This window comes from Bubalus bubalis, chromosome 11 (genome assembly GCF_019923935.1).
Source record: "Bubalus bubalis isolate 160015118507 breed Murrah chromosome 11, NDDB_SH_1, whole genome shotgun sequence".
NCBI classification, from domain to species: Eukaryota; Metazoa; Chordata; class Mammalia; order Artiodactyla; family Bovidae; genus Bubalus; species Bubalus bubalis.
Genome location: NC_059167.1, coordinates 48,835,839 through 48,860,002, shown reverse-complemented (window position 1 = coordinate 48,860,002; position 24,164 = coordinate 48,835,839). Strand labels below are relative to the sequence as shown.

Below are 24,164 nucleotides of genomic sequence, written 5' to 3'. Positions count from 1 at the left end.
AGTCAGACACAACTAAGCTACTAAGCTCAGCACAGCACAACTGAAGATATTTCAGATGAAATGATTAATTAGTATCATTATAGGCAAAGGTACTTTTTTGCAGCCAAGGGAGACTTCATCACTAACTTGGCAGTCTAATTTTGTAAGGCTCAGTGACAGATGTTGATGATTTGCTTATCATTTGGTTAGTCACAGAGCTTTTTATTTTCTGTTTGTATTTTTGCCTTTTTAAAAATAAAATGGAGAATGTTTTCACTTTTTCCTTCTGTTGCTACAGATCTGTTTTCCTGCTTGATGGGACCAGGTGAAATTTAGTATTGGTGTTTTGTAATCATGAAATAAACATACAAAAATATGTATACTATAATATTTATCTTAAATAATAAGACAAATGTCTGTATGCTTATTATTCAACTTAAGAACTTGAACATTACCAAAATCTTCAAAGCATCCTTTAACCCTTCCAATAACATTTCCTTTTTCTCTCCCACATGTAGTAACCACTGTCCTGAATGTTGTGTTTATCATTTCTTTGCTATTTAACAACTTTTATCATGTATATATGTATCCCTAAAAAACATAGTGGTTTCCGTTTTCATATTTTTGGATTTACTAAAATAGTAGCACTGTGAATAATTCTTTCCTCTGTGACATGCTTTTGGCTTAATGATATATTTGTGAGGTCAATCCATAGGAACGTATTTCACAAGTGCATAGTTTTCCCTTCATCTGCAAATGCTGTAATACCACAATTTATGTATTTATCCTCCTTAATAGATATGAGTGTTGTTTCCAGGTTTGTGCTATTACCAATTGATAAACATTCTTGCTGTGTTTCCTGATACACATGTATGATTGTATCTCTAAGATTCATATTTTGGGCTTGAATTGCTGGTCATGGTATTACTGTGTTATTTTTCCTGTTGTTCGTGATACCAATGTGACTTTCTCCCTGATTCTTGGGCACATCATTGGTGAACTGTTTTATTTGAATTATTTGCATATTGTACACAAGGAGGGATAGCTCATGCTGATGCTTTCCACCTGCATATAGTTATCTAGTCTTTTTGCCAGTAATCTTAGTATGGTGCAACTCTTCATTGCCAAAACTAATATTTGTCATGCTCTGATTAGTGTGTTAACACTCATTGAGCATTTACCGTGTATAGGGTATATACAGGGTATCATGATTTGTCAAAAGAAAAAAGCATTGCTTATGATATTAACAATGGAATATTTCTAAAAGCAAAAATAAAATAATGCATTGAGCAGCATATTCTAGATCCCTATACCAAAGAGTCAGAATTCCTTGTAGTCCAACTTGTGTTTTGGTATATTAGCTTATAACTCTGTACAAATTATTTAATCCTTCTGAAGATATTTTCTCATGCTTAAAAAATAGGGATAACAGTATTTGCCCTACCTATCTAATAAATACATTATGAAAATAAAATGAGACAGTAGCTATCAAAGCACTTGAAAATTTTTCATCATTAATATAATGTGTGATTAGAGTTCATGGACTTGTACATTTATGGCTGTCTGATATCACATTTTGTGTATTAAGTATAGTATGCATTTTTGGCATACATTGTGTTCAGTACTCTGTTATGCATTAGAAATATAGTTTTTCTTAAGAAGCTCGCTTTACTAGCAAAAGGGAATAAGAAATAATTAAGAGTGGTGCACGTCATTGTAATGCTCTGATTTGTTGCTGGTCCCAGCAGGTAATTGAAGTGTACAGATTACCTGAGTTGTCACAGAAGCTATAGCCATTGATGGAATAACAAGCTTGATTGTGTAGCAGTAAATTGACCTGTGCACTGTAAATGCCATTTTACCTTCTCCTGTAGCATTCACAACTAAGTTAGAGACACATCCTTTTCCTAGCAAGGTTCTCTTTGGAATGTATGGCAAAGAGCAAATATACTTTAAGGAGAAAGAATTTCTAGTATTCTGGAAAATGTTTGCAATATAAGTGATATTTTTTCAGCCAGTTTTAAGAACCTGGGGATTATAAACTATCATAGTTTGGTAATGGTGTTGTTAAGGGTGATGGGATGTTTGAGACTGATGTGCCTTTAAATGAATTCTACATATACCAATGCAAAAGTTAGTGCTTCTATGTCACTCAGTTCAGTTCAGTCGCTCAGTTGTGTCCGACTCTTTGTGACCCCATGGACTGCAGCACAGCAGACTTCCCTGTCTATCACCAACTCCCAGAGCTTTCTCAAACTCATGCCTATCAAGTTGGAGATGCCATCCAGCCATCTCATCCTCTATCATTCTCTTCTCCTGCCTTCAGTCTTTCCCAGCATCAGGGTCTTTTCCAATGAGTCAGTTCTTCACATCAGGTGGCCAAAGTATTGGAGTTTCAGCTTCAGCATCAGTCCTTCCAGTGAATATTCAGGACTGATCTCCTTTAGGATGGACTGGATGGATCTCCTTGCAGTCTCTCAAGGGACTCTCAAGAGTCTTTTCCAGCAACACAATTCAAAAGCATCAATGCTTCAGCACTCAGCTTTCTTTATAGTCCAACTCTCACATCCATACATGACTACTGGAAAAACCATAGCTATGACTTTGTGGATCTTTGTTGGCAAAGTAATATCTCTGCTTTTTAATATGCTATCTAGGTTGGTCATAACTTTTCTTCTGCAAGGAGCAAGTTTCTTTTAATTTCATGGCTGCAATCACCATCTGCAGTGATTTTGGAGCCCAAGAAAATAAAGTCTCTCACTGTTTGCATTGTTTCCCCATCTATTTGCCATGAAGTGCCATGATTTTAGATTTTTGAATGTTGAATTTCACTCTCCTCTTTTAGTTTCATCAAGAGGCTCTTCAGTTCCTCTTCACTTTCTGCCATAAGAGTGGTGTTATCTGTATATCTGATGTTATTGATATTTCTCCTTGCAGTCTTGATTCCAGCTTGTGCTTCATCCAGCCCAGCATTTCTCATGATGTACTCTGCATATAAGTTAAATAAGCAGGGTGACAATATACAGCCTTGACGTACTCCTTTCCCAATTTGGAACCAGTCCATTGTTCCATGTCCGGTTCTAACTTGCTTCTTGACCTGCATACAGGTTTCTCAGGAGGCAGGTAAGGTGGTCTTATATTCCAGTCTCTTTAAGAATTTTCCACAGTTTGTTGTGATCGACACAGTAAAAAGCTTTAATGTAGTCAATGAAGCAGAAGTAGATGTTTTTCTGGAGTTCTCTTGCTTTTTCTGTGATCCAATCTCTGGTTCCTCTGCCTTTTCCAAATTCAGCTTGAATATCTGGAAGTTCTCGGTTCACATACTATTGAAGCCTAGCTTGGAGAATTTTGAGCATTTCTTTGCTAGTGTGTGAGATGAGTGCAATTGTGTGGTAGTTGCATTGCCTTTCTTTGGGATTGGAATGAAAACTGACCTTTTCCAGTCCTGTGGCCACTGCTGAATTTTCCAAAATTGCTGGCATATTGAGTGCAGCACTTTAACTGCATCATCTTTTAGAATTTGAAATAGCTCAACTGGAATTCCATCACCTCCACTAGCTTTGTTTGTAGTGATGCTTCCTAAGGCCCATTTGACTTCACACTCCAGGATGTCTGGCTCTAGATGAGTGATCACACCATCATGGTTATCTGGGTCATTAAGATCTTTTTGTATAGTTCTTCCATGTATTCTTGCCACCTTTTCTGTTTGCCATCTTCTGCTTCTGTTAGGTCCATACCATTTCTGTCCTTCATTGTGCCCATCTTTGCATGAAAAGTTCCCTTGGTATCTCTAATTTTCTTGAAGAGATCTCTAGTCTTTCCCATTCTATTGTTTTCCTCTATTTCTTTGCATTGATCACTGATGAAAGTTTTCTTATCTCTCCTTGCTATTCTTTGGAACTCTGCATTCAGATCGGTATATCTTCCTTTTCTTCTGTGCCTTTCACTTCTCTTCTTTTCTCAGCTATTTGACTTCTCCTCAGACAACCATTTTGCCTTTTTGCATTTGTTTTTCTAGGGGATGGTCTTGATCACTGCCTCCTATACAGTGTCATGAACCTCTGTCCATAGTTCTTCAGGCACTCTGTCTGTGAGATCTAATCCCTTGAATCTATTTGCCACTTCCACTGTATAATCGTAAGGAATTTTATCTAGGTCATACCTGAATGGTCTAGTGGTTTTCCCTACTGTCTTCAGTTTAAGTCTGAATTTTGCAATAAGGAGTTCATGATCTGAGCCACAGTCAGCTCCCAGTCTTGTTTTTGCTCACGGTATAGAGCTTCTCCATCTTTGGCTACTACCCAAAGTGACACATGTGTGTCACTACCCCAGAGCTATGTCTGCACACATCCAGCCTCTGAAGCCTTAGGAGACTCCTATATTTCATATTCTAGGTGGACATGCTGTGCATCTCAAGTTTAGTGATTGTGTTAGTCAAGGTTATCCAGAGAAACAAAACCAATAGGGTACACATACATGCACATGGAGAATAAGAGAGGGAGAGATAATGAGGTGGGGGGGGGATTGATTTATTTTAAGGCATTGGAGCGACTGAAATCCATGAGGTGGTACTGGCAGGTTGCAGATTCAAGTAGGAGTAAGGCATCTGAAATCTGTACGGCTGGGCCGCAAACTGGAAACTCAGGCAGGGTTTCTTGTTACAGTCTTAAGGTAGAATTCTTGCTTCCAGAAATCTGTCTTTTTTCTTAAGTCCTTTAACTGATTGAGGTCCACTACCACCCACTCCAATATTCTTGCCTGGAGAATCCTGTGGACAGTGGAGCCTGGCAGACTACAATCCATGAGGTTGCAAAGAATTGGACATGACCGAAGTGACTTAGCATGAACGCACAATTTATGGAGGGCATTTTGCTGTATTTAATGTCTACTGATTTAAGTGTCAATCACATCTAAATAATAACTCTATAGCAACACTTGGATGGGTGTTTGACTCAAAACTTAGCCAAGTCAACATGCGCAATTAAGCCTCACAGGGGACATCGACCTTCAGAGTTCTAGTCAATGATTAGTATAATCCTGAGCCTGTCCATAGGGGTATATAATCACATTTATTTTCTGTGTAGATAATCGAAATCTAAATATCTCAGAATGTGGGGTCCTGAGCTTCTGTCTAATCCTAAAAAATGATCTGTTTCATTCTAGAATATAAAATGCTCTATGATTTGCATAGATTCCTCCCAAGTGAGGTCTGCTATCACTCTCCAACTCTTCTCCCCTTGAGGTTAGGGTTGATACTCCTCTCTTGGCATCTCTTTGGCCAGGAGGCTACATTTTATCCCAGGTTCTCTAGGTTGCACACTGCTCTATTAGTGGTACAGATCCTGTGCAATCCCAGACCAGAGCCAGTAATGCAAACTGTTTAACCTTTCTAGAATTGAAACGCAGCCTAGAGTACAAGGAATTGCATTTGGTTTTCTTACTTTTCCTTGGCTGAAGCCCTCTTTGCAAATGTTTCAAGTATTCTGCCTTCTTGTCCAGCTGCAGTGTTTTGATATTTCTTTAGAAGTAGTAGCTAGGTCCATCCACCATCCCTGCAGCCTCATCTCTGGTGTTACTTGGTGCTTACATCGTTCCAGCGCGATCTCAGGAGGATCAGAAGATATGCTTAGTCGTGATCCTGGAAGCTTAAAATGTAGTTAGGGGACATGAAGCTGATATTTAGAGTGAAGCTTACTGTAGCTTTACTATAAGAGAAAGAGAAAATGCTTATTCAATTAATTATTTTATATTAACACCCAAAAGAGATTTGCTGATTAACTGGAATTTTTAGACTACAGGCATGAGTGGTTGATCTCATAGATTAGCTTATTAGAAATAATTCATTTATTGAGTCATCCCTAACTTAATTCGAGAAGGAAAGCTGAAGTTTTTTGAAGGCATAGTGAAAAGATTAGGACTCTTCCTTCTATAAAGAAAAAAAGATTATAAGGGAATATGTACTGAAGTCTATAAAATCATAATGTAGATTATACCAAACCAAAACAACATAACAATTTTATTACTAAGTTTACAACTGTACACATTCTAAAACATAGTAGTATCTCATTCTAGTCAGAAATAGAATCTAGTAAATTCCATATTTCTGTTTTGTCCTGTCTTAATTGATTAAAAACACTGTTTAGAAAACTATGATTGAGAACAGATCTATCCTAATTTTTCTTTTTTAAACAAAGTGCAAGTATATGTTTTACATATTTGCTTTTACTTAGGAAAAAAAACTTACTTAGAAAAGTACAACTTGGGTGTAGTACTATGTGGTGTAAACAACTGAACTATTTTACTTTTTACTTTCCTATGAATGAGCCAGTATATATTTATTACTGGAGTTCCAGCTGTAAAATTCAGGTAAGAAGTTTAAATATACCCTAGAGTATTATTTAAAAATAAATGTGTTTCTTTCAGATAGAATACCAACCTTGGTCTATGACATTTAGGGGAGAAATTAAAATATTAAACTTTTATTACCTAGTAAACTGAAAATAAAGTAAAGGTTAAATAAATACAAAGCAGAAATATATATACATATATACAAAATCACAACGTCTAAAAGGACAAACAGTTTATTGTTCTCTCCTGCGGGAGCTTTATCAGCAGTAGTAAGTAATTCCATCTTTAGGCCAGTGCTGGTACTCAAAAATGTAAACAAGTATGTGCTTTGTCTATATAAAGAAATATGCCATACGGTTTATGCTTCTTTATAGATATCAAACAACTAAATGAATTGTTTCAATGCACCAGTAGGGGCCAGCAAAGAGCTCTTAGAGTTTTTCAGAATAGAGTTGGCAATGAGATATGTTTATTTGATGTGTTAAATCCTTTTTAGACTTCTTTACTTACCACAACACTCTCTTAAGTGAATGAATTGCATAGACAGTGGAATAAAATATCTTGTGTGCTCAAACTATATTGGGGTATAGTTTTTCTGTCTAATCTGCATATATTTTTAATGGAATGTTTGCTTAGGCTATTTCTTGGCAGAATTTTAATAGTCAAAATATAAATGGAATCATTTAAAGACTGTACTGCTTGGCTGGAAAGGCCTTAAAATTACAGGGGAAAATGCTTGGTGACAGCTTCTCACAAATGTTTTTTTCTCAGGCGTATGCTCAATTTTTGCAATAGTATTACTAGGCAAATTTTGTATTTCGATCCTTCAGCTTTCACTTTTTATAAGTACGTAGTGTTTTGGAAACTAAAATATTTATGTTTGGTTTAATGCTAAACTTTTAATTCACCCCCAAAGTTTTGGTATTTCCAAATATATACAAACATTTGAACTTTCTCCTTTTAAAAATATTAACAGTCTATATTCCTTTCTACATTTACTAAGTTGACTGGATTCCTAGTATGGCCACTATTTGGAAATGCAATCCTTGATTTGATACTCAATTACATGGAGTTTCATTCCTACCAACTTCCTGTAATCCTATCCCTATGGGTAAAAATATTAGTGGTCAAACTCTGCTGGAGAAAGTATAGGCACCGTGATTCACAGAGTTAAATGTTCATTTAGTAGAGCTGAAGTGAAAAAAATACTGTTTCAACTTGAAATGCTAGAAGATTGTTGTTCTTGTGTTACTCATTCATGCAAATTGGAGAAGGTATAATTGAAACAAGGTTGGCAGTGTTTGAGGCAGTGTGCTGCCGCTGAGCTCAGCTTAAAGGTCGCTGGAAATCAAGTGCTTTTTTAAGTGAAGGCATTTTGACTACAAGCAATTCAAGACATTTTGAAAACGTCAGTCTCAGTAATGGACCGTCTTTTTCTTTCTATGCTATCTGGTCTTTAAGGTTTTACTTAGGATAAAGACTACTACTTCTGAGCTCTTTCAGGCACCACAAATGATTTTTTCTTTTGCTGCAGTGCAGCTGCTTCTAGCCTGTCTACCGACAGAGATCTTTGTTATGACTCTCAGCCCTTAACATGTTTGGAAATGAGAACAAATGGCACAAAGCTTACGATTGCACTTTGCAGCCAGAAGAAGCAATACTTATCCTTTGTCAGAAACCTCCGGAGATGATTTGGATAGCAGCATTCACATGTGCTTCACGAGACCAACACGGATTTCAACGGCGAACGTGATTCAAATGAAGCTGACTCCCAAACAGACTGCACTAGCTCCGTTAATAAAGGAAAACCTTAAGTCTCGGGAAAGATCATCTTTTCCTTCACCTGAAAATGTTCATAAAAAGAGCAGCTGTCTGCAGATATCATTACAACCAACAAGGTACAGTGGATGTCTTCAGTCTGGCAATGTCTTAGCTGATGGTGATGATGCTTCGTTTACTTGTGTCTTAAAGGATGGCAGTGCTGTGGTTGATAATGAACTGAATGCCATGGATGATGGTAACCTCTTAAGCAGTCCTGCCATTGGCAGTGGTAGTCTTAGTAACTTTGCAGCCAGTGAAAATGGGTCTTACAGCAGCAATGGTAGTGATTATGGGTCCTGCACAAGTATCACCAGTGGAGGGTCGTACACCAACAGTATCATCAGTGACAGCAGTGGTTATACTTTTCCACCAACTGATGATACCTTTTTTGGTGGAAATTTATCTTCTGACAGCGCCTCCAATAGAAGTATGCCAAACAGGAATACTACTCCATGTGAAATTTTTTCAAGAAGTACAAGTACAGTTCCCTTTGTCCAGGATGACTTGGATCATGGACTAGAGATTATGAAATTGCCAGTGAGCAGGAACTCGAAAATTCCACTAAAACGTTGTTCATCCTTAGTCATTTTTCCTAGGAGTCCTTCAGATACCCCACCAACTTCTCCAACAAGTACAGGTACTCTTTCGAGCAAAGGATCCTATCAGACCTCACACCAGTTTATTATTTCTCCTAGTGAAATTGCCCACAATGAAGATGGCACTAGTGCTAAGGGATTTCTTTCAACAGCTGTCAATGGACTTCGGTTATCCAAGACAGTCTGTACTCCCGGAGAAGTAAGAGACATACGACCTCTTCACAGGAAGGGCTCATTACAAAAGAAAATCATTATTGCAAATAATAGTCCAAATCAGACTGTCTGTGAAATGCCATCTGAAGGATATTCTTGTGTTTCACTGCATTTTACCCAACAGAAAGCAACTGCGTTAGATTGTGAAGCAGCAAATGGTGACTGTAAACCAGAGATGTCAGAAACTGAGCTTAATTCTGATCCAGAGTTTATTAAGCTTATGCATAGGACATCTGCATGTTTACCATCCTCCCAAAATGTAGATTATCAAATAAATATCAATGGACAGTTGGAAAGACCAAATTTACAGATAAACAAAAACCATGCTCTTTTACAGAGAAGTATTTCATTGGGGGGAACTTATCCAAATGTTTCCTGTTTATCTAGCATTAAGCACAATTGTTCTAAGGGGGGACCATCTCAATTACTCATAAAGTTTGCATCTGGAAATGAAGGTAAAGTTGATAATTTAACCAGAGACAGCAACAGAGATTTCACAAAAGAACTACCTAATTCTTTAAAGCATTCTTGTAAGGTAAGTTTCCTTTGGTTTTGGAAAATGTTAATTTATACTAGAATAGCTCTGTGAAATATTTGGTAAAATTTATTATAACTTGGCTGCTTTATATATTTTTTTGGTCCTTAGCTAGCAAGTACTTTGTAGTCATGAACTTGATATTTGTGAATCTGAAAAATGCCTAATAGTTTTTCACTCTATTTATTATTTTATCAGCATACAAAATATGCATTAAAAAAAAAAAAACCTTTCCAAAGTGATTTAAGCCATAAAACATTCTGTAGCATAAGAAGAGGCTTTAAATAATAATCTGTTTTATAATATTTTGCCTTAGTATATTTTACCCTTGAGTGGCATGGTGTTTTAAAGTCTAACTCCATATTTCATTCCTATTTTCAAAAATGCTCATTTAGTATTTATTTTAAAGCATTATAAATGCTTTAAGCATTAAGCATTTTGAAAAAAAGCCCTTTTAAGCCCTCTTTAAGCATTATGAAAAAAGTAAAATATAGAAAGCCATTTAAAGTATTAAACAGTAAAAAGTCTACTTAAATGTGAAACTTTTCTTATAAGTGAACATAGAGAAAATATTTCTTTGAAATACATATATTTATTTGATCATTGATAAAAACTATTATGCTGAATGTTTAAAGCAGAGGAAAAATAAATGGTATTTGCATTTGTATATACCCTTAACCACAGGAATTTTGTTCCACCCTGTTTTTCTTTAGCTACCAGTTAAGAATGCCTTCTAAAATGTAACTCATTCCTTCAATAATATTGAGCTCTAAATTTTTTATTTTTATGGTTTCAATTGCTAGGCATTTCCTAGTTATCTTATTAATTTGTTATTTGGGTAATTTTGCTTTATTATAGTAGTAATTTAACTCTAGTGAATCTTAACCAAAACAATTTTTTAGTGTAATTTGGCCATTCCAAAGTATTTTAAGTGTTTTGAACTTGAATAGATTTTTTAAATTTCTGTGTTTGGAAGATCTTGCCAGATTTTAGGAAATTTTAAAAAAAGTATTTCTGACTAAACCAATTCTAGATGACAGTACATAATAGTTTGAGACAAAGAAACTTATCTGTGTTTATATAACACTTACTATCAAAATTAAAGTGTTTTTTAAAATTTCTGGGCAAATAAAATATTAAATATTTGCTAGTTTGTTTTCTTTCTTTTGAAATCTGATGAATATAATACTTCTTATTACCAATGCCCAGATGTTAATATAAGCAACTACTTTACTGAGGATGAATAAAAATCACATTTCATATTCCAGTGTATGTTTTAGAATTATTAATTCCGTTTGCAAAACTTTTAAAACACTAACTTAAGAGATTATAATCCATTCAATTATTTTGTCTCCTAAAAAAAGCAATTAAGGGATACTGTGAAAAAACATATTAGTAGTTTGCTAATTGAATTACATGTACCTTGCAAATGTATTTTATGTTTAATGAAATAATTAACCTGAAACAAATAATTGACCTAGAAATATTTATAAAAATATTCTTTAAAGAATTGATTTTGTGGTAATATTATAGTTTGTTGTTGTTGATACTTTTGAAAAAATGGGCTTTTTAATGTTTTTAAATTAAATTTGACTGCCTTTTGTGTGGCTAAAAGATATACTTTCACTGGTTTTTCTTTAAAATTGTGTAAGCTAACTTAAACATATTTTGTGACAGCCGAATGCCTAGCTTTCTGCAGAATCTATTTTTTGCTAGATTATTCAATTATAAAATAGTTGAAGTGTGTCGTTTGCTGGAAAGCTCTAAGTTGTTTTTCCTCTTAATGTCTATTAAACAACTTTTTATATAAGAATTGTAAACAACATAGGACCATTAAACAACACGTGCTAGATCTAAATTGATCTAATTGATTAATGGTAAATTAAGGGCTTGTTTTAAGAGGAAAATAGTAATGTTGTTTTTTCTAAACATAGCAGTGACAACAATAATGGGGTTTTAGAAATAATCCTGTGTTTATCAATAATTATATATTAATCTAATTATAGTGGTATATTGTAACTCACTTATAAATAAACAGCTCCCAAAATATTTCCCATGACTCCAGTTAGTCTGGGTTAGTATTCTGATATGCTGAGTCTGGATTCACATTTAACAAGTTGATATTAGAGTAGCATTTAGTAATGTCAGCTATCTGTACCCAGCAGCCGTGAAATTAAATCACTTCTTTGGTCAGGGACCCTGGTTTTTAAAACATGAAGAGGTCTACAGATTCTTTTCTTCCTGTTTGGACGCTGTTTAGCGTCCAGTCTCTAGCAGAATAGTATCCAGTTCCTAACTCTATAATCAACAGCTCATTAATGGCTAATTATTTAAATCTAGTGAGAACTTTTATATGTATCTGCAACTTGGTTCTGTGTGTTGTTTACAATTTAGAATGAAGAAGAGACTTTGTAATCTGCATGATCATGTTTATTTCACTTATTTGCCTTCAAAGGATGTACCAATAACTAGCATATATTTATTGTATATACTTTTTGAGAGACAATATTACTTTTGTAAAGGCTTTATAATCTAGAAGTAGGCATTTGACATTTTAACATTGTGTGTCTTATCAGCTTGATCAAGAGAGAGATTAAGTAGGTGAGATGGTTTTTATTCAGTTACAAAAATTACCATTAGATTTCTAAAATCTGTATAATTGTTAGTTTACTCTGTTATTGTTTCACTTTCCCCTATCTATGTTTTTAAAATTTCCTGTGTTGTTAGGATGCTCAGAAATTTCATTGCCCTGTTATTTTAAATACTTTGGCATTTGCCCCAGCTTGTTAATGTCTTCCATTCTTCATGTATATGCATATTTTTTTCAGAAAGTTTGGCTTTACATTTTTCTTTTTATTGTAAAGGTTTTTGTTTATTTTCTGTTATTTAATCTCAGATAGGTAAATTGCTTAAGCCTGGTATGGTAGAACTTTAAAAAACTGTCTAAATTATTTCAAAGTCTTTAAAACTAATCTCAAGATTGTACATTTCAATAATATATTTAGTTGTTCTTCCCAAAATAACTGTTTTAAATATACACTGTTTTCAGTGTTCCATTATTTTCTGTCCTCATTTTATTAACGTTAACAGAATATTTAGAGACATTTGGTTAAATTTATTTTGAACACTTAATCTTTCCTATAAAAATCAATATAGTTTATAAATATTGACTCTAAAACTGTGATGCAACAATGTTAATGACCAGTTTTAGAAACTTGGCAAGAAGTATGTGCTTGTACATGTGCATTTCTTAGAACTGAAGAACTAAAATACTAATTTCAGGGTGGTTCAGGGAGCTAAATTGTTTTCTTCAGAAATATTTTGTATTTCTCTGGAGATGTTTCTTTAATTCATTCATCTAGCACATGTGTGAGTGCCTCCTGTTTGCCAGGCACGGACTCAAGCTCTGGGAATAAAAGATAATAAAGCACAATGTCTTCCTGGGGGAAATCCCATTCTCCTTAGAGACATATTGGTAGATAAGAAAAATCTCAGACTAAAATGTGATGTGCTAAAATAGAGCTGCATATGAGAAAGTGACAAAGATGCAACAATATTTGTCTGAAGGAGAGGACCGGGTTGGTAGTCAAAGGCTTCACAGGGGAGGTGACATTTGAGCTGAATCTTAATGGGTGAGTTGGAGTTCCCCAGGCAGAGAATCAAGGAGGATATTTAGGGCAGGGATTCTCGATCTCAGCACTTTTTTGTTGCGTAGGGCTGTCCTTTGTCTTGTACGATGTAAGCAGCATCCCTGGTGTCCATTTACTCAATGCCAGTGGCATCATCTCCCTCAGTTGTCACAATCAAATAATGTCTCCAGACATGGCCAAATGCCCCCCAGGGGCAAAGCTGACTGCTCTTGGGACACATTGCTGTAGGCAGAAGCAGCCACACGTACAAGGCTGGAGATGTGAAAGAACCACACTGTAAGTAGTTCAGTGTGACTGGAGTACACAGAGTCCAGGGTTGTGGTAGATGATAACACTGGAAGTAGTGGGAGTTCCATTGCGTGGAGCACCTCATCCTGAAGGAAAGCAGTGTGTCTCCTGCCGACAGACAGTAGTTAGGCGACGGAAGTTGTTATTGAGAGTGTAGTGTGCCTACTTTTGTGTTTTTAGATGATAATTTTTTTTTTTTATGACACCATGGATTATAAGTGAATTAAACTTTTCTTAACTTGGCCAACCAGGTGAAGAGTGACGTCATGAACTGAGATAGGGAATTCAGGAAAGGGGCCAGATTGGGAGGGCAAAGAAGAAACCATGAATCATTAAGTTTTTGTCCTGAGAAGTTGCCCAGGTAGTACTGCTGTCAAGTAGGGTAGTTGGAGATATGGGCTCTGGCTCAGGAGAGGAGTGAGAGCTGGAAATGTAGCTTGGGGGTTAAGCATCTAGTCAGATTTCGGTAAGGATGGACTGGAAAAAGCATGAAAGTGAGATGGGAGGAGTGGTAAATCAGAGTTCTGGGGACTACTAACTTGGGAGAAGCAGTGGAGGAGGAGATAAAAAGGAGACTAAGAGTCACCAGAGGGGCAGAGAGGCCAAAAGAGTTTAGAGGCCTGAAAGCCAAGAGAGTGGAAAATTCAAGGCGGGCAGCATACAATGCCATGGAATTTATGTATCCATTGAATGTAGGAGGTCTTCATGACTTCAGTAGGAGTAGGCTCAGGAGAACAGTGTGAAAGCCTGGATGAAAAAAGAATGAAACAGGTAAGGAAGCAAAACAGGTATAGGTTGTTTGCTCAGTGTCACAAAAATAGTCATGAGTTAATGTAGGCAAGTTTTATATTTAATGGCTACAATATAGAGGACACGCACGGTGTTAGGCAGATATAATTGCATAAGACAAATTGTCTGTTACAAGAATATTGCAGCCTGTTCTCTAGGAGAAAAAAAGTTCTGTAGCTCCCTGTTATTTCACCTTAGAACAATAGAATAAGTGAGCACAGACAGAGAAAACTGAAGTGGAGAGTCGGCAATATGAAATGAAGGGAAAAAATTAGGAGTGAAAATGTGAGATGGCCTATGAGTAGGCATAACTCTTGGTGAGCAGCATTATTCAAATTTTCTCCTGCCCCTCCCTACCACCAAAAATAAGACAAAACAAAAATAGAGCTTCTAGGTAGAAAACAAGTCAGGGTTTAAGGCTGCTTCCTAGACACTGCTTGGAGAAGAGGCCCTCTATCTTGCTGTCACCTGCTTCTTCCAGGATATGGAGCCCACAGCAGCTACCTGTTGTGAGGCCTGGCCCTTCTAGATCCTCTCTCCCCTTACAAGGAACAGGATAGATGAGAAGAAGCTAGGATCAGAGCCTTTGTGGGCAGAAGGGTCTTGGCAGAGTCCCTGGGTGTGGCCTGCCAATGTGTTGAGGTCAGGAAGATGGTTAGCAAAACAAATGAGTTCTAAGAAGGGGATCCAATGATCCTGTCAGCATATCCACAAAATACCTGAAATCTTGCTCAAGTGTGTGGTTGGGTATTCTTTGTTGGCCAAATGTGAGACTGGAAGGCTATGCTCAGGTAAAGACCCAACACTGAGAGATATAAGAAAGCCTTTCAAAACAAGAGGTGAACGCATCTGTGCTTGTTCAGTGAGATATTGGGAGGAAGCTCTCAACATAGCAGCAGTTGTTGGAAAGTAATTTTACTTTCACTGAAACTTAAAAAACCTGTATAATATAACTAGAGCAGCTCTGAGAACTTGGAAGGGCAAGAAACTAGCATGTTTATGTACCTTGTAACCCAATTCATGGATGGGTCATAATAAAGAACACCTTGACCAAGAGATTCCATGATGTTTCTAGTGAGGTTCTGAAATATCTGGGGGTGGGGGGAGGATCATAATTTCTCTTGATTTAGATGTATTACATCTAAGATAAAACTGTAACATTGTAAAAAATTTTGTGATTTACTGTAATAGAAAAAATATTACCAAGCAAAAAGAAGTTTATATCAAAGATATTGGTATTACAAGGGACAGTGTCTTTAAATGCAGTTGTTCATTAAATACAGAAACATTCTTAACTGAATTTTTATCTTTTGTCCTTCTTACCAAAGCTGAATATAGCATTTTATGATATAGCTAAAATAATATCTAGGACTGCTTCCTTTTTTCTGTCTTCTCTCAAATGTTTGTTGGTAAGCTGCCTTCTGAGCGACTGATCTGATCTGATCTGAAGCTGCCTTCTAATGCTTTAAGGATTGCAATTAGAGAATAGTTCATTAAGTCATCATTTGGACTACCGATCTTCAAATTTTCATGTGTGTGTACCTCTCCTAGAAATCTTGTTTAAAGGCAGATTATGGTATAGTAGGTCTGGGTGGGGCCTGAGGGTTCTGTATTTCTAACATGCTTCCCAGATCATACCAATGCTGCTAAAATTCCTTAAACACACTTTGAGAAGCAAGACTTAAGACCATTAAAAAAAATGAGAACAATAATACAGTTCATAGTTGAAATATCCAGCGAGTCTGTCTTCCACTTTTGCATAAAGAAGAACTGTATGTATACCATGGTCTGCTGCTGCTGCTGCTAAGTCGCTTCAGTCGTGTCCGACTCTGTGCGACCCCATAGACGGCAGCCCATGAGGCTCCCCCGTCCCTGGGATTCTCTAGGCAAGAGCACTGGAGTGGGTTGCCATTTCCTTCTCCAATGCATGAAAGTGAAAAGTGAAAGTGAAGTCGCTCAGTCATGTCCGACTCTTAGCGACCCCATGGACTGCAGCCTACCAGGCTCCTCCGTCCATGGGATTTTCCAGGCAAGAGTACTGGAGTGGGGTGCCATTGCGTTCTCCGATACCATGGTCAGGGCTAAGCTAATTTGCAGGGGATTTTAAATCCACTTGGACATTTACACTAGTTATTGGTTGAGACCACGTAATACAGAAGAGATTGTTTGGACCAAAAGCCATTCAAGAGCTCAGTTTAGGGTACTACTGAGAATGTTTGAATCTTACATTGGCTTATGTAATGAAATGAAACGCCATCTATAATCAGTGCTTACTATGAGCTATCCTTTTGATAGATCTATAATGAGAAAGTGAAAAAAATCCTTTATGTGTAATTTTGTGATGCTACTTAAAAGTATATATTCCTTCTTAAGCATAAATTGATATATGAAAATGTTAGGAACTGATCTTCCATTGGAGCAAGTGAAGAAATCTTACTGGTAGCTTCATGGCCTAAATTCAGGAAGCCTGTGTGTGTGTTTAGTCACTAAATCATGTCTGACTGTCTGCGACTACATGGACTGTAGCCTGCCAGGCTCCTCTGTCCATGGGATTTCACAAGCAAGAATACTGGAGTGGGTTGCCATTTCCTTCTCCATCAGGGAGTATAAAAGACATTAAACATTTCAAGTAAGCAATGAGAAAAAGGGAGCGTAGCGAGAAAAAAGTTGAAGGTGGGGAGATAGGCAGGCAAGGAGGCAGGCAAATATAAATTTTCTAGAGTTGATTGAATCTAGAGAAAGGGTTAGCAAATGAATAATCTTTTCTGGGCTCTCATTTACTAGAATATTATTCCCTAAATCAGAGACTGTTAGATCCTTAGTACCTAGAACAGTGCATAGCTCAAAATAGACACTTACTAAGTATTCATTAAATTAATCTCCGAAGCCAAGGGACCCTTTGTAATGGAGTAGAGATGACTGTAGAATCTGGTAGGTGACTAGAATCTGAGGGTGACCAGACAACCTCGCACCAATAGATAACCAAACTGGGATATCTGAGGGATGACTGTAATGATGAGTGGGAGCTTCTTGATGCTTCATCCTCTGTTTGAAAGAGTGGCACTCTTAAATGAATACCTTGTCCCTGGGGTGGATGCCAATGGAATATTATGATCGTGACTCAAGGATTCATTTCCACAGTGGAGTCTGATTCATAGCCTACATATTCCACTAACTGGTGCTGTAGAACTATGTGTCTGGGTAGAGGCTCAGATCAAGTTTTCTAAAAAAGAAGATGGAATGGATCAGAAATTTTAAGAATATTTGAACACAGGCCATTTGACTAGCTTTAAGTTCATCATTGTTTAATAAAATAACTTCATTTCAGACTTGATGTAACAGCCGATTTCTCACCATTTTTCTTGGGGTTTTAAGTAACTGTTTTAGCTAAGAATGACCTTTAACTTTTGTACCAAACCTGAAAGACTGAACCCTCTTAAGGAGTTTCAGAGCTTAATGGAAACTCAAGTCATCTTCTAAGCAAATGAGTTTAACAAGTATTTATCAGAAATAGAATATGTGCCTACTGTGAGTGGCAAATATTATTCCTGGCTTTGAAGAGTTTGTACTTTAGACGAGAAGACAGCATTATCTGTTTAAATAAAGAACCAGAAAACAACATAATATATAATAATGTTCATATGCCTACTTCAGGCAGGTGAACACCTAAACTCTGAGTTATGTGATTGTCTATATAATTTTTAATTAATTCAAATTTTTATCAAGATGACACAGGTGCTTGTTTTAAAAATCAGGTGTTTTCTCATTGAAGATTTCCTTTCTGCCTTTTTCTCTGTGTTCCCTCTCCCCAGAATTCCTATTAGCCCAAGTTTGTACATTTTGGATTGATCTTATAATTTACTTTTCTCTTCTGTTTTCTGTTTCCTTGCCTCCTTATTCTGCTTTCTGGAAGATTTCCTCCAAGTGGTCCCTTCTCTTTAATTTTAAAATTTTGGTTGCTTTAGTTCCTAAAGTTCTATCTTGTTTTCTGATGGTTCCTTATTTTTATTCTTGCTTTAGAAGTGCAGTCTCTTATTTCTCTGAGAATATTTTACTTAAGGCTTTTTCTTTTGAGTTTTGTTATGGGTCCTACATTGTGTCTGGTTCCTGTGGGTCACTTTGCCGCTGTTGTTTGTTTCTCTTTGTTATTAGATGAAAAATTTCCTCCAGGTGTCTGGTGAACCTTGGCTGTCTGTTCATATTTGAGAGTGAGTCACTATGAAGTTATCTGGAGACTCTGTAGTTGGGTGAGGCTTTTCAGATGGTTAGCTTCATTGTCAGGAGTCTTCTAACTGTCAGTATCTGGAGGTCTTGTCTCAGAGGTCAGTTTCTCCAGAGAAGAAATTTGCAATGATTGCCCAGTTATGTTTCATAGCTGTGGTGAGCGATAAACTAGGAATGGAGGTGATTTGTTTCACAAGTTCTGAAACTAAGTTAATTCAAAGTAAATCATGCCTTAAAAGTGATATTTACTTATCAAATTCTTAAGATACTAATTATGATTTAATTAATATACAGTCTGTAAGGTGCCTGATTTGCATAACTTGTCTAAAATATGTTGTATGTATATATATTCTAGAAGTGAAGATGCTCCCAGAAAGACCAGATTTAAACATCCATTATAATAGAATATGTGGTTTCCTTAACACATCTCCCAACCTCTTATATTCTTGGCAATATATCTAAATGTAAATGGGGGTGCCTGTCCTCAGAGGAAGAGGATAGAGCTGTTAGAACTGTATTTTGGTACAGACAGAAGGGAGAGGAGACCAGAATGGCCCCCTGGTGGAGTAGAACATTGGATGCTCACTGGCTCACTGGCATGTCATCACCTCAACTATGATTGTTTTAACTTGGACAAAGTTCTGATATATTCCTTTTTTTTCCCTTTAAAAAATAGACTTTATTAAAAAAATTTTTTTATTGGGGTATAGTTGCATCACCAACTCAAATGACATGAATTTGAGCAAACTCCAGGAGATAGTGGGATGGATGAGCCTGGCATGCTACAGCCCATGGGGTTACTGAGTCGGACAAGACTTAGCAACTAAACAACAACAGATAGTTGCTTTATAATGTTGTGTTAGCTTCTGCTGTATGGCAAAATGAATCAGCTATATGTATGCTTATGATATGTTCTTTTTTAAACTTTTGACCCAATATCTGTGAAAGGTTGAATCAGTCAACATATTGTGTTATGTACCACATTTAAAAAAACTCTTTGAGTTAGTGATTATCTCCATATTACAAATAAGAGAAAAAGATCAGAAAAGTTAAAAATTATTTAGTCAGGATAATAAGTCAAAAATATGTCATATTTGGACCAAACTCAGCTCAGTTATGTATTCTAAAGCCTTTTCTGCATTTCTAACCAGGAAGACTTCATTCTACACTGCAATAGGGGAAATCTACAAGATAAATAAAACTGCTTGGGGAAGGTTATTCTAGTAAAAATAGCATCAGAAAGGACAAAAAGAGAGTTGTCTAAAGGAAAATTTCCACTTAGGCTGACTACTACCTGATGAATAACTTTTACTCTCTGAAGAACAGGTCAAGTCCTGTTCAAGTCCAGATCAAGTCCTTTTTTCTTGCCATTGTTGAGTGAAAGTGAGGTTCAGGGATTAGTTAAGCATATTTCTAGAGAAACAGTTTATCTTTCAAACTTTTCTTTTTCTTTTCTTCTGAGTTGGGACCCAACACTTAAATTACTTTCTTCTTTCTGATTAATTTTATTGATCAAATAATACATTCTGTGTGTTTCTACCTCCTACAACACTCTCTGAGTTTTATTTCTCTTCAATAACTATTATATCATAACCTACCTAAATCATGGTAAACCATATGTCTTTTTTTCCCCCAAATATTTTTAAACTTTTTATTGTGGAAAATTTCAAACACGCACAAAAGTATAAAGAATAATGCAGTGATCCCCCATGTATGCTTCCAGTGAACTCTCAGTTTCAGTAGTTACTAACATCTTGTCAATCAGGTAATCCATCTTTCCCCCTCCTTTTTAAACTAATTTTTACTGGAGTATAGTTGATGTACAATGTTGTGCTAGTTGCTGCTAAGTGAGTCACTTAGACATACATATATATACACTCTGTACTATTCAGTAGGTTCTCACTAGTTATCTATTTTATATATAGTAGTGTGTATATGTCAGTCTCAGTCTCGTAATTTATCCCTCTCCGCCCACCCCTGATAACCAGGAGATTGTCTTCTACATCTCTGATTCAACTTCTGTGCTGTAAATAGGTTCATTTGTACCATTTCTTTAGATTCCACATATAAGCGATATCATACGATATTTGATTTTGTCTGACTCACTTCACTCACTATGGCAATCTCTGGGTTCATCCATGTCACTGCGAATGGCATTATTTTTTTCCTTTTTATGGCTGAGTAATATTCCATCAGCACCATGTCTTCTTTATCCATTTCTCTGTCAGTGGACATTTAGGTTGCTTCCATGTCCTCCCCTCCTTTTTTTCTGTTTTTTTTTTTTGTTTTGTTTTGTTTTTTTAGTAAATCCCATATATCTTACAATTTTACCCATAAATACTTGGAGTGGATCTGTAATGGAGAAGGACCATTTAAATATACAAAGTACCATGCAGTCATCGTTTTTAACAAGATTAACAGTAGTTCTGAACTGTTTTGACTGGATCTCTTTCTAAATCATCTAGGTCATTTTAGTATTGACATAGCTCTCTCCTTTAACATGTGTCTATCTAATTCTTCATCTATGTTATGATGTTCATTCACTTTGGGGCTGGGTGAGCCAATTATTAGGCATAGGATTTTCTCTTTAATCAGATAATTTTTGATAATATGTTTGTTACCAACATGATTTAGGCTGTCTTCAGAACCTAAAAGTAAGGTTAGAATTAGGACTTAGAGCTGATCACCTAACTATACCTTACCTCCCCCTTAATTACCACAGAGCTGCCTTGAGAGTTCAAACATCTGGGATACCTACCTTCCTAATTCCCTGGTAGTGTGAAAATGTGCTCAATAACGAATTAGCTGTATTAATTCCTCTTAAAGCTTCTCTGCATCTTAATTTTATGTTTATGGAATGAGAAGGATATGAAACTTGGTGAAGTTGTTTTGAAGATTGGAAATTTTTTATCTGTTTGGCAAATAGTTGGTGCTCAGTAAAAAGTGACTATTGTTGTTTGCCTTATAATATTGTTGTGAGAGTATATGAAGGTGTATCTTAAACTATAAGGTGATACAGTGCATAACATAATAGTTGTTTTTTATATGTACAATCTGAATCATATATAAATCTAAGAATCCAGGTTAACAGTTAAGTAATAGGAAATTAAAAGATGCTTGCTCCTTGGAAGAAAAGCTGTGATCAACCTAGACAGCATATTAAAAAGCAGAGACATTACTTTGCTGACAAAGGTTCGTCTAGTCAAAGCTATAGTTTTTCCAGTAGTCATGTATGGATGTGAGAGTTGGACTATAAAGAAAGCTGAGCACTGAAGAATTGATGCTTTTGAAGTGTGGTGTTGGAGAAGACTCTTGAGAGTCTCTTGGACTGCAAGGAGATCCAACCAGTCCATCCTAAAGGAGATCAGTCCTGAATATTTGTTGGAAGGACTGATGCTGAAGCTGAAACTCCAATACTTTGGCCATCTGATGTGAAGAATTGACTCATTTGAAAAGACCCTGATGCTGGGAAAGATTGAAGACAGGAGGAGAAGAGGATGACAGGGGATGAGATGGTTGAATGGCATCACCAACTTGATGGACATGAGTTTGAGCAAGCTCCAGAAGTTGATGATGGACAGGGAAGCCAGGTGTGCTGCAGTCCATGGTGTTGCAAAGAGTCGGACACGACTGAGTGACTGAACTGACTGAATAGGCAACACATGAAAAGAACACATTAAAAAGTAGTGTGAAAGTACAGACTAGAAATCTGGGGAAGCATTTCTTTCTAAGATTCTAAATCAAATATCAAGATATATTTTTCAAGTGAACACAGTTTTTCTAAAGCCCTATTAAAAATTAAAGCTCAGATCTTTTCACTTAAACTCAGTTTTGACTATGCATATTCTTGGGGACAAAACTATGACAAGACTTGATATTCAAAAGAAAGAAATAACTCAGCAAATTAATAGAAGAAGAGAATTAAAATCTAGAAAGCCCTACAAGTGGACCACAAACCACTTTTTATGCAGTAACTGGTAGTGCTAAAGAAAGTGGTCCTGTTATTTTTTTACCCCTCATTGAAAATACTGACTCATAAGAGACAGCCTTACTCATCTTATGTCATTGACAGAGTCATCTTGTAGCCCTAAGGTGATAGATTCCTTCTGTTCAATTTGTAGACTAAACAATTCCAGACCTCTCAAAAGGTGTTTTTTAAATAGACTTTATTTTTTTAGAGCTAAAAGTTTTAGATTCATAGCATTAGTGAGATTTCCTATATTCCCTACGCCAACCTATGCAGCCTCCTCCATTATCAGTATTCCCCACCAAAGTGGTACATTCATTACAATCAATCTATTTTGACATAATCACTATCATCCAGAGTCCATAGTTTAATTTAGGGTCCATTCTTGGTGGTCTATATTCTGTAGGTTTGGACAATTTTATAATGTCATATATCCACAATTATAGTGTCATACAGAGTAGTTTCACTGCCCTAAAATCCTCTGTGTTTTGCAGCTTTATCTCTCCATCCCCTGTCCCTGGCAACCCATAATCTTTCTGCTGTCCCTAGAGTTTTGCCTTTTCCAGAATGTCACATAATTGAAATCATACAGTATGTAGCCTTTCAGTTGGGCTTCTTTCACTTAGTATTAATAATACTCATTTAAGTTTCCTTCATCCTTTTACATAGTTTGATAACTGCTTTTTTTTTTTTTTTTAGTGCTAAATAATATTCCATTGTCTGTATATACCCTGGGCTTCCCTGGTAGTTCAGCTTGTAAAGAATCCCCCTGCAATGCAGGAGACCCCAGTTCAATTCCTGGGTCGGGAAGATCCTCTGGAGAAGGGATAGGCTACTCCCTCCAGTATTCTTGGGCTTCCCTGATGGTTCAGCTGGTATTCCATTGTCTGTATATACCTTAGTTTATTCACCTACTGAGGAACATCTTGGTTGTTGCCAAGTTTTGGCAGTTGTGAATGAACCTGCTATAAATATCTGTGTGCAGGTTTTTGTGCAGACGTAATTTTTCAGCTTCTCTGGAAATATCCCAAGGAGTGCGGTTGCTGGATCATATGGCAAGAGTAAGTTTAATTTTTTAAGAAACTACTCAGATGTCTTCTAAAATGGCTCTATTACTTTTTAATCCCACCATCAATGACTAAGAGTTCGTATTATTCCATATCCTTACCAGCATTTGGTGGTGTCAGTATTCTGGATTTTGGTCATTCTTATATGTATGTAGTGTTTCACTATTCTTTTAATATGCATTTCCCTGATGACATATGATATGGAGTATCTTTTCATATGCTTATATGCCATCTGTATATCTTCTGTAGTGAGGTGTCTGCTAAGGTCTTTGGACCATTTCTTAGTCATGTTATTTTCCTGTGGCTGAGTTTTCAGCATTCTTTTTATATTTTGGATAATAATCCTTTACAAATGCGTTCTTTGCAAGCATTTTCTCCCAGTGTGTGGCTTGTCTTGCATTCTTTTGACAGTGACTTTCAGAGAGTAGAAATTTCTAATTTTTTTGAAGTCCAGTTTATCAGTTACTGTATTTCTTTCATGAATCATGCCTTGGGTATTACATTTAAAAGGTCATCACCAAACCAAAGGCCATCTAAATTTTCTCTTATGTTATCTTATAGGATTTGTATAATTTTACATTTAGGTCTGTGAACCATTTTGAGTTCATTTTTATGAGGGGTGTAAGTTCTGTGTCTAGATTCATGTTTTTTGCATGTGAATGTCCCGTTGTTTCAGCACCATTTGTT

At 36.3% G+C, this 24,164-nt stretch overlaps 1 protein-coding gene across 3 annotated transcripts in view; it reads left to right on the top strand.

The window, feature by feature from the left end:
- The window catches only part of NEDD4 (NEDD4 E3 ubiquitin protein ligase), a 146,382-nt gene that overhangs the window by 47,059 nt on the left and 75,159 nt on the right, over positions 1-24,164 (top strand). The window contains exon 1 of one of the 3 annotated variants that reach the window (XM_006074918.4): positions 7,862-9,492. The exons of 1 other annotated variant lie outside the window; for it this stretch is intronic. In XM_006074918.4, the coding sequence (XP_006074980.3) occupies positions 7,942-9,492 (1,551 nt within the window). In that variant the 5' untranslated portion in view covers positions 7,862-7,941. Of the gene's footprint in view, positions 1-7,861; positions 9,493-24,164 lie in introns of those variants that run through there. One more of the 3 variants, XM_044925047.1, reaches the window with a different exon arrangement.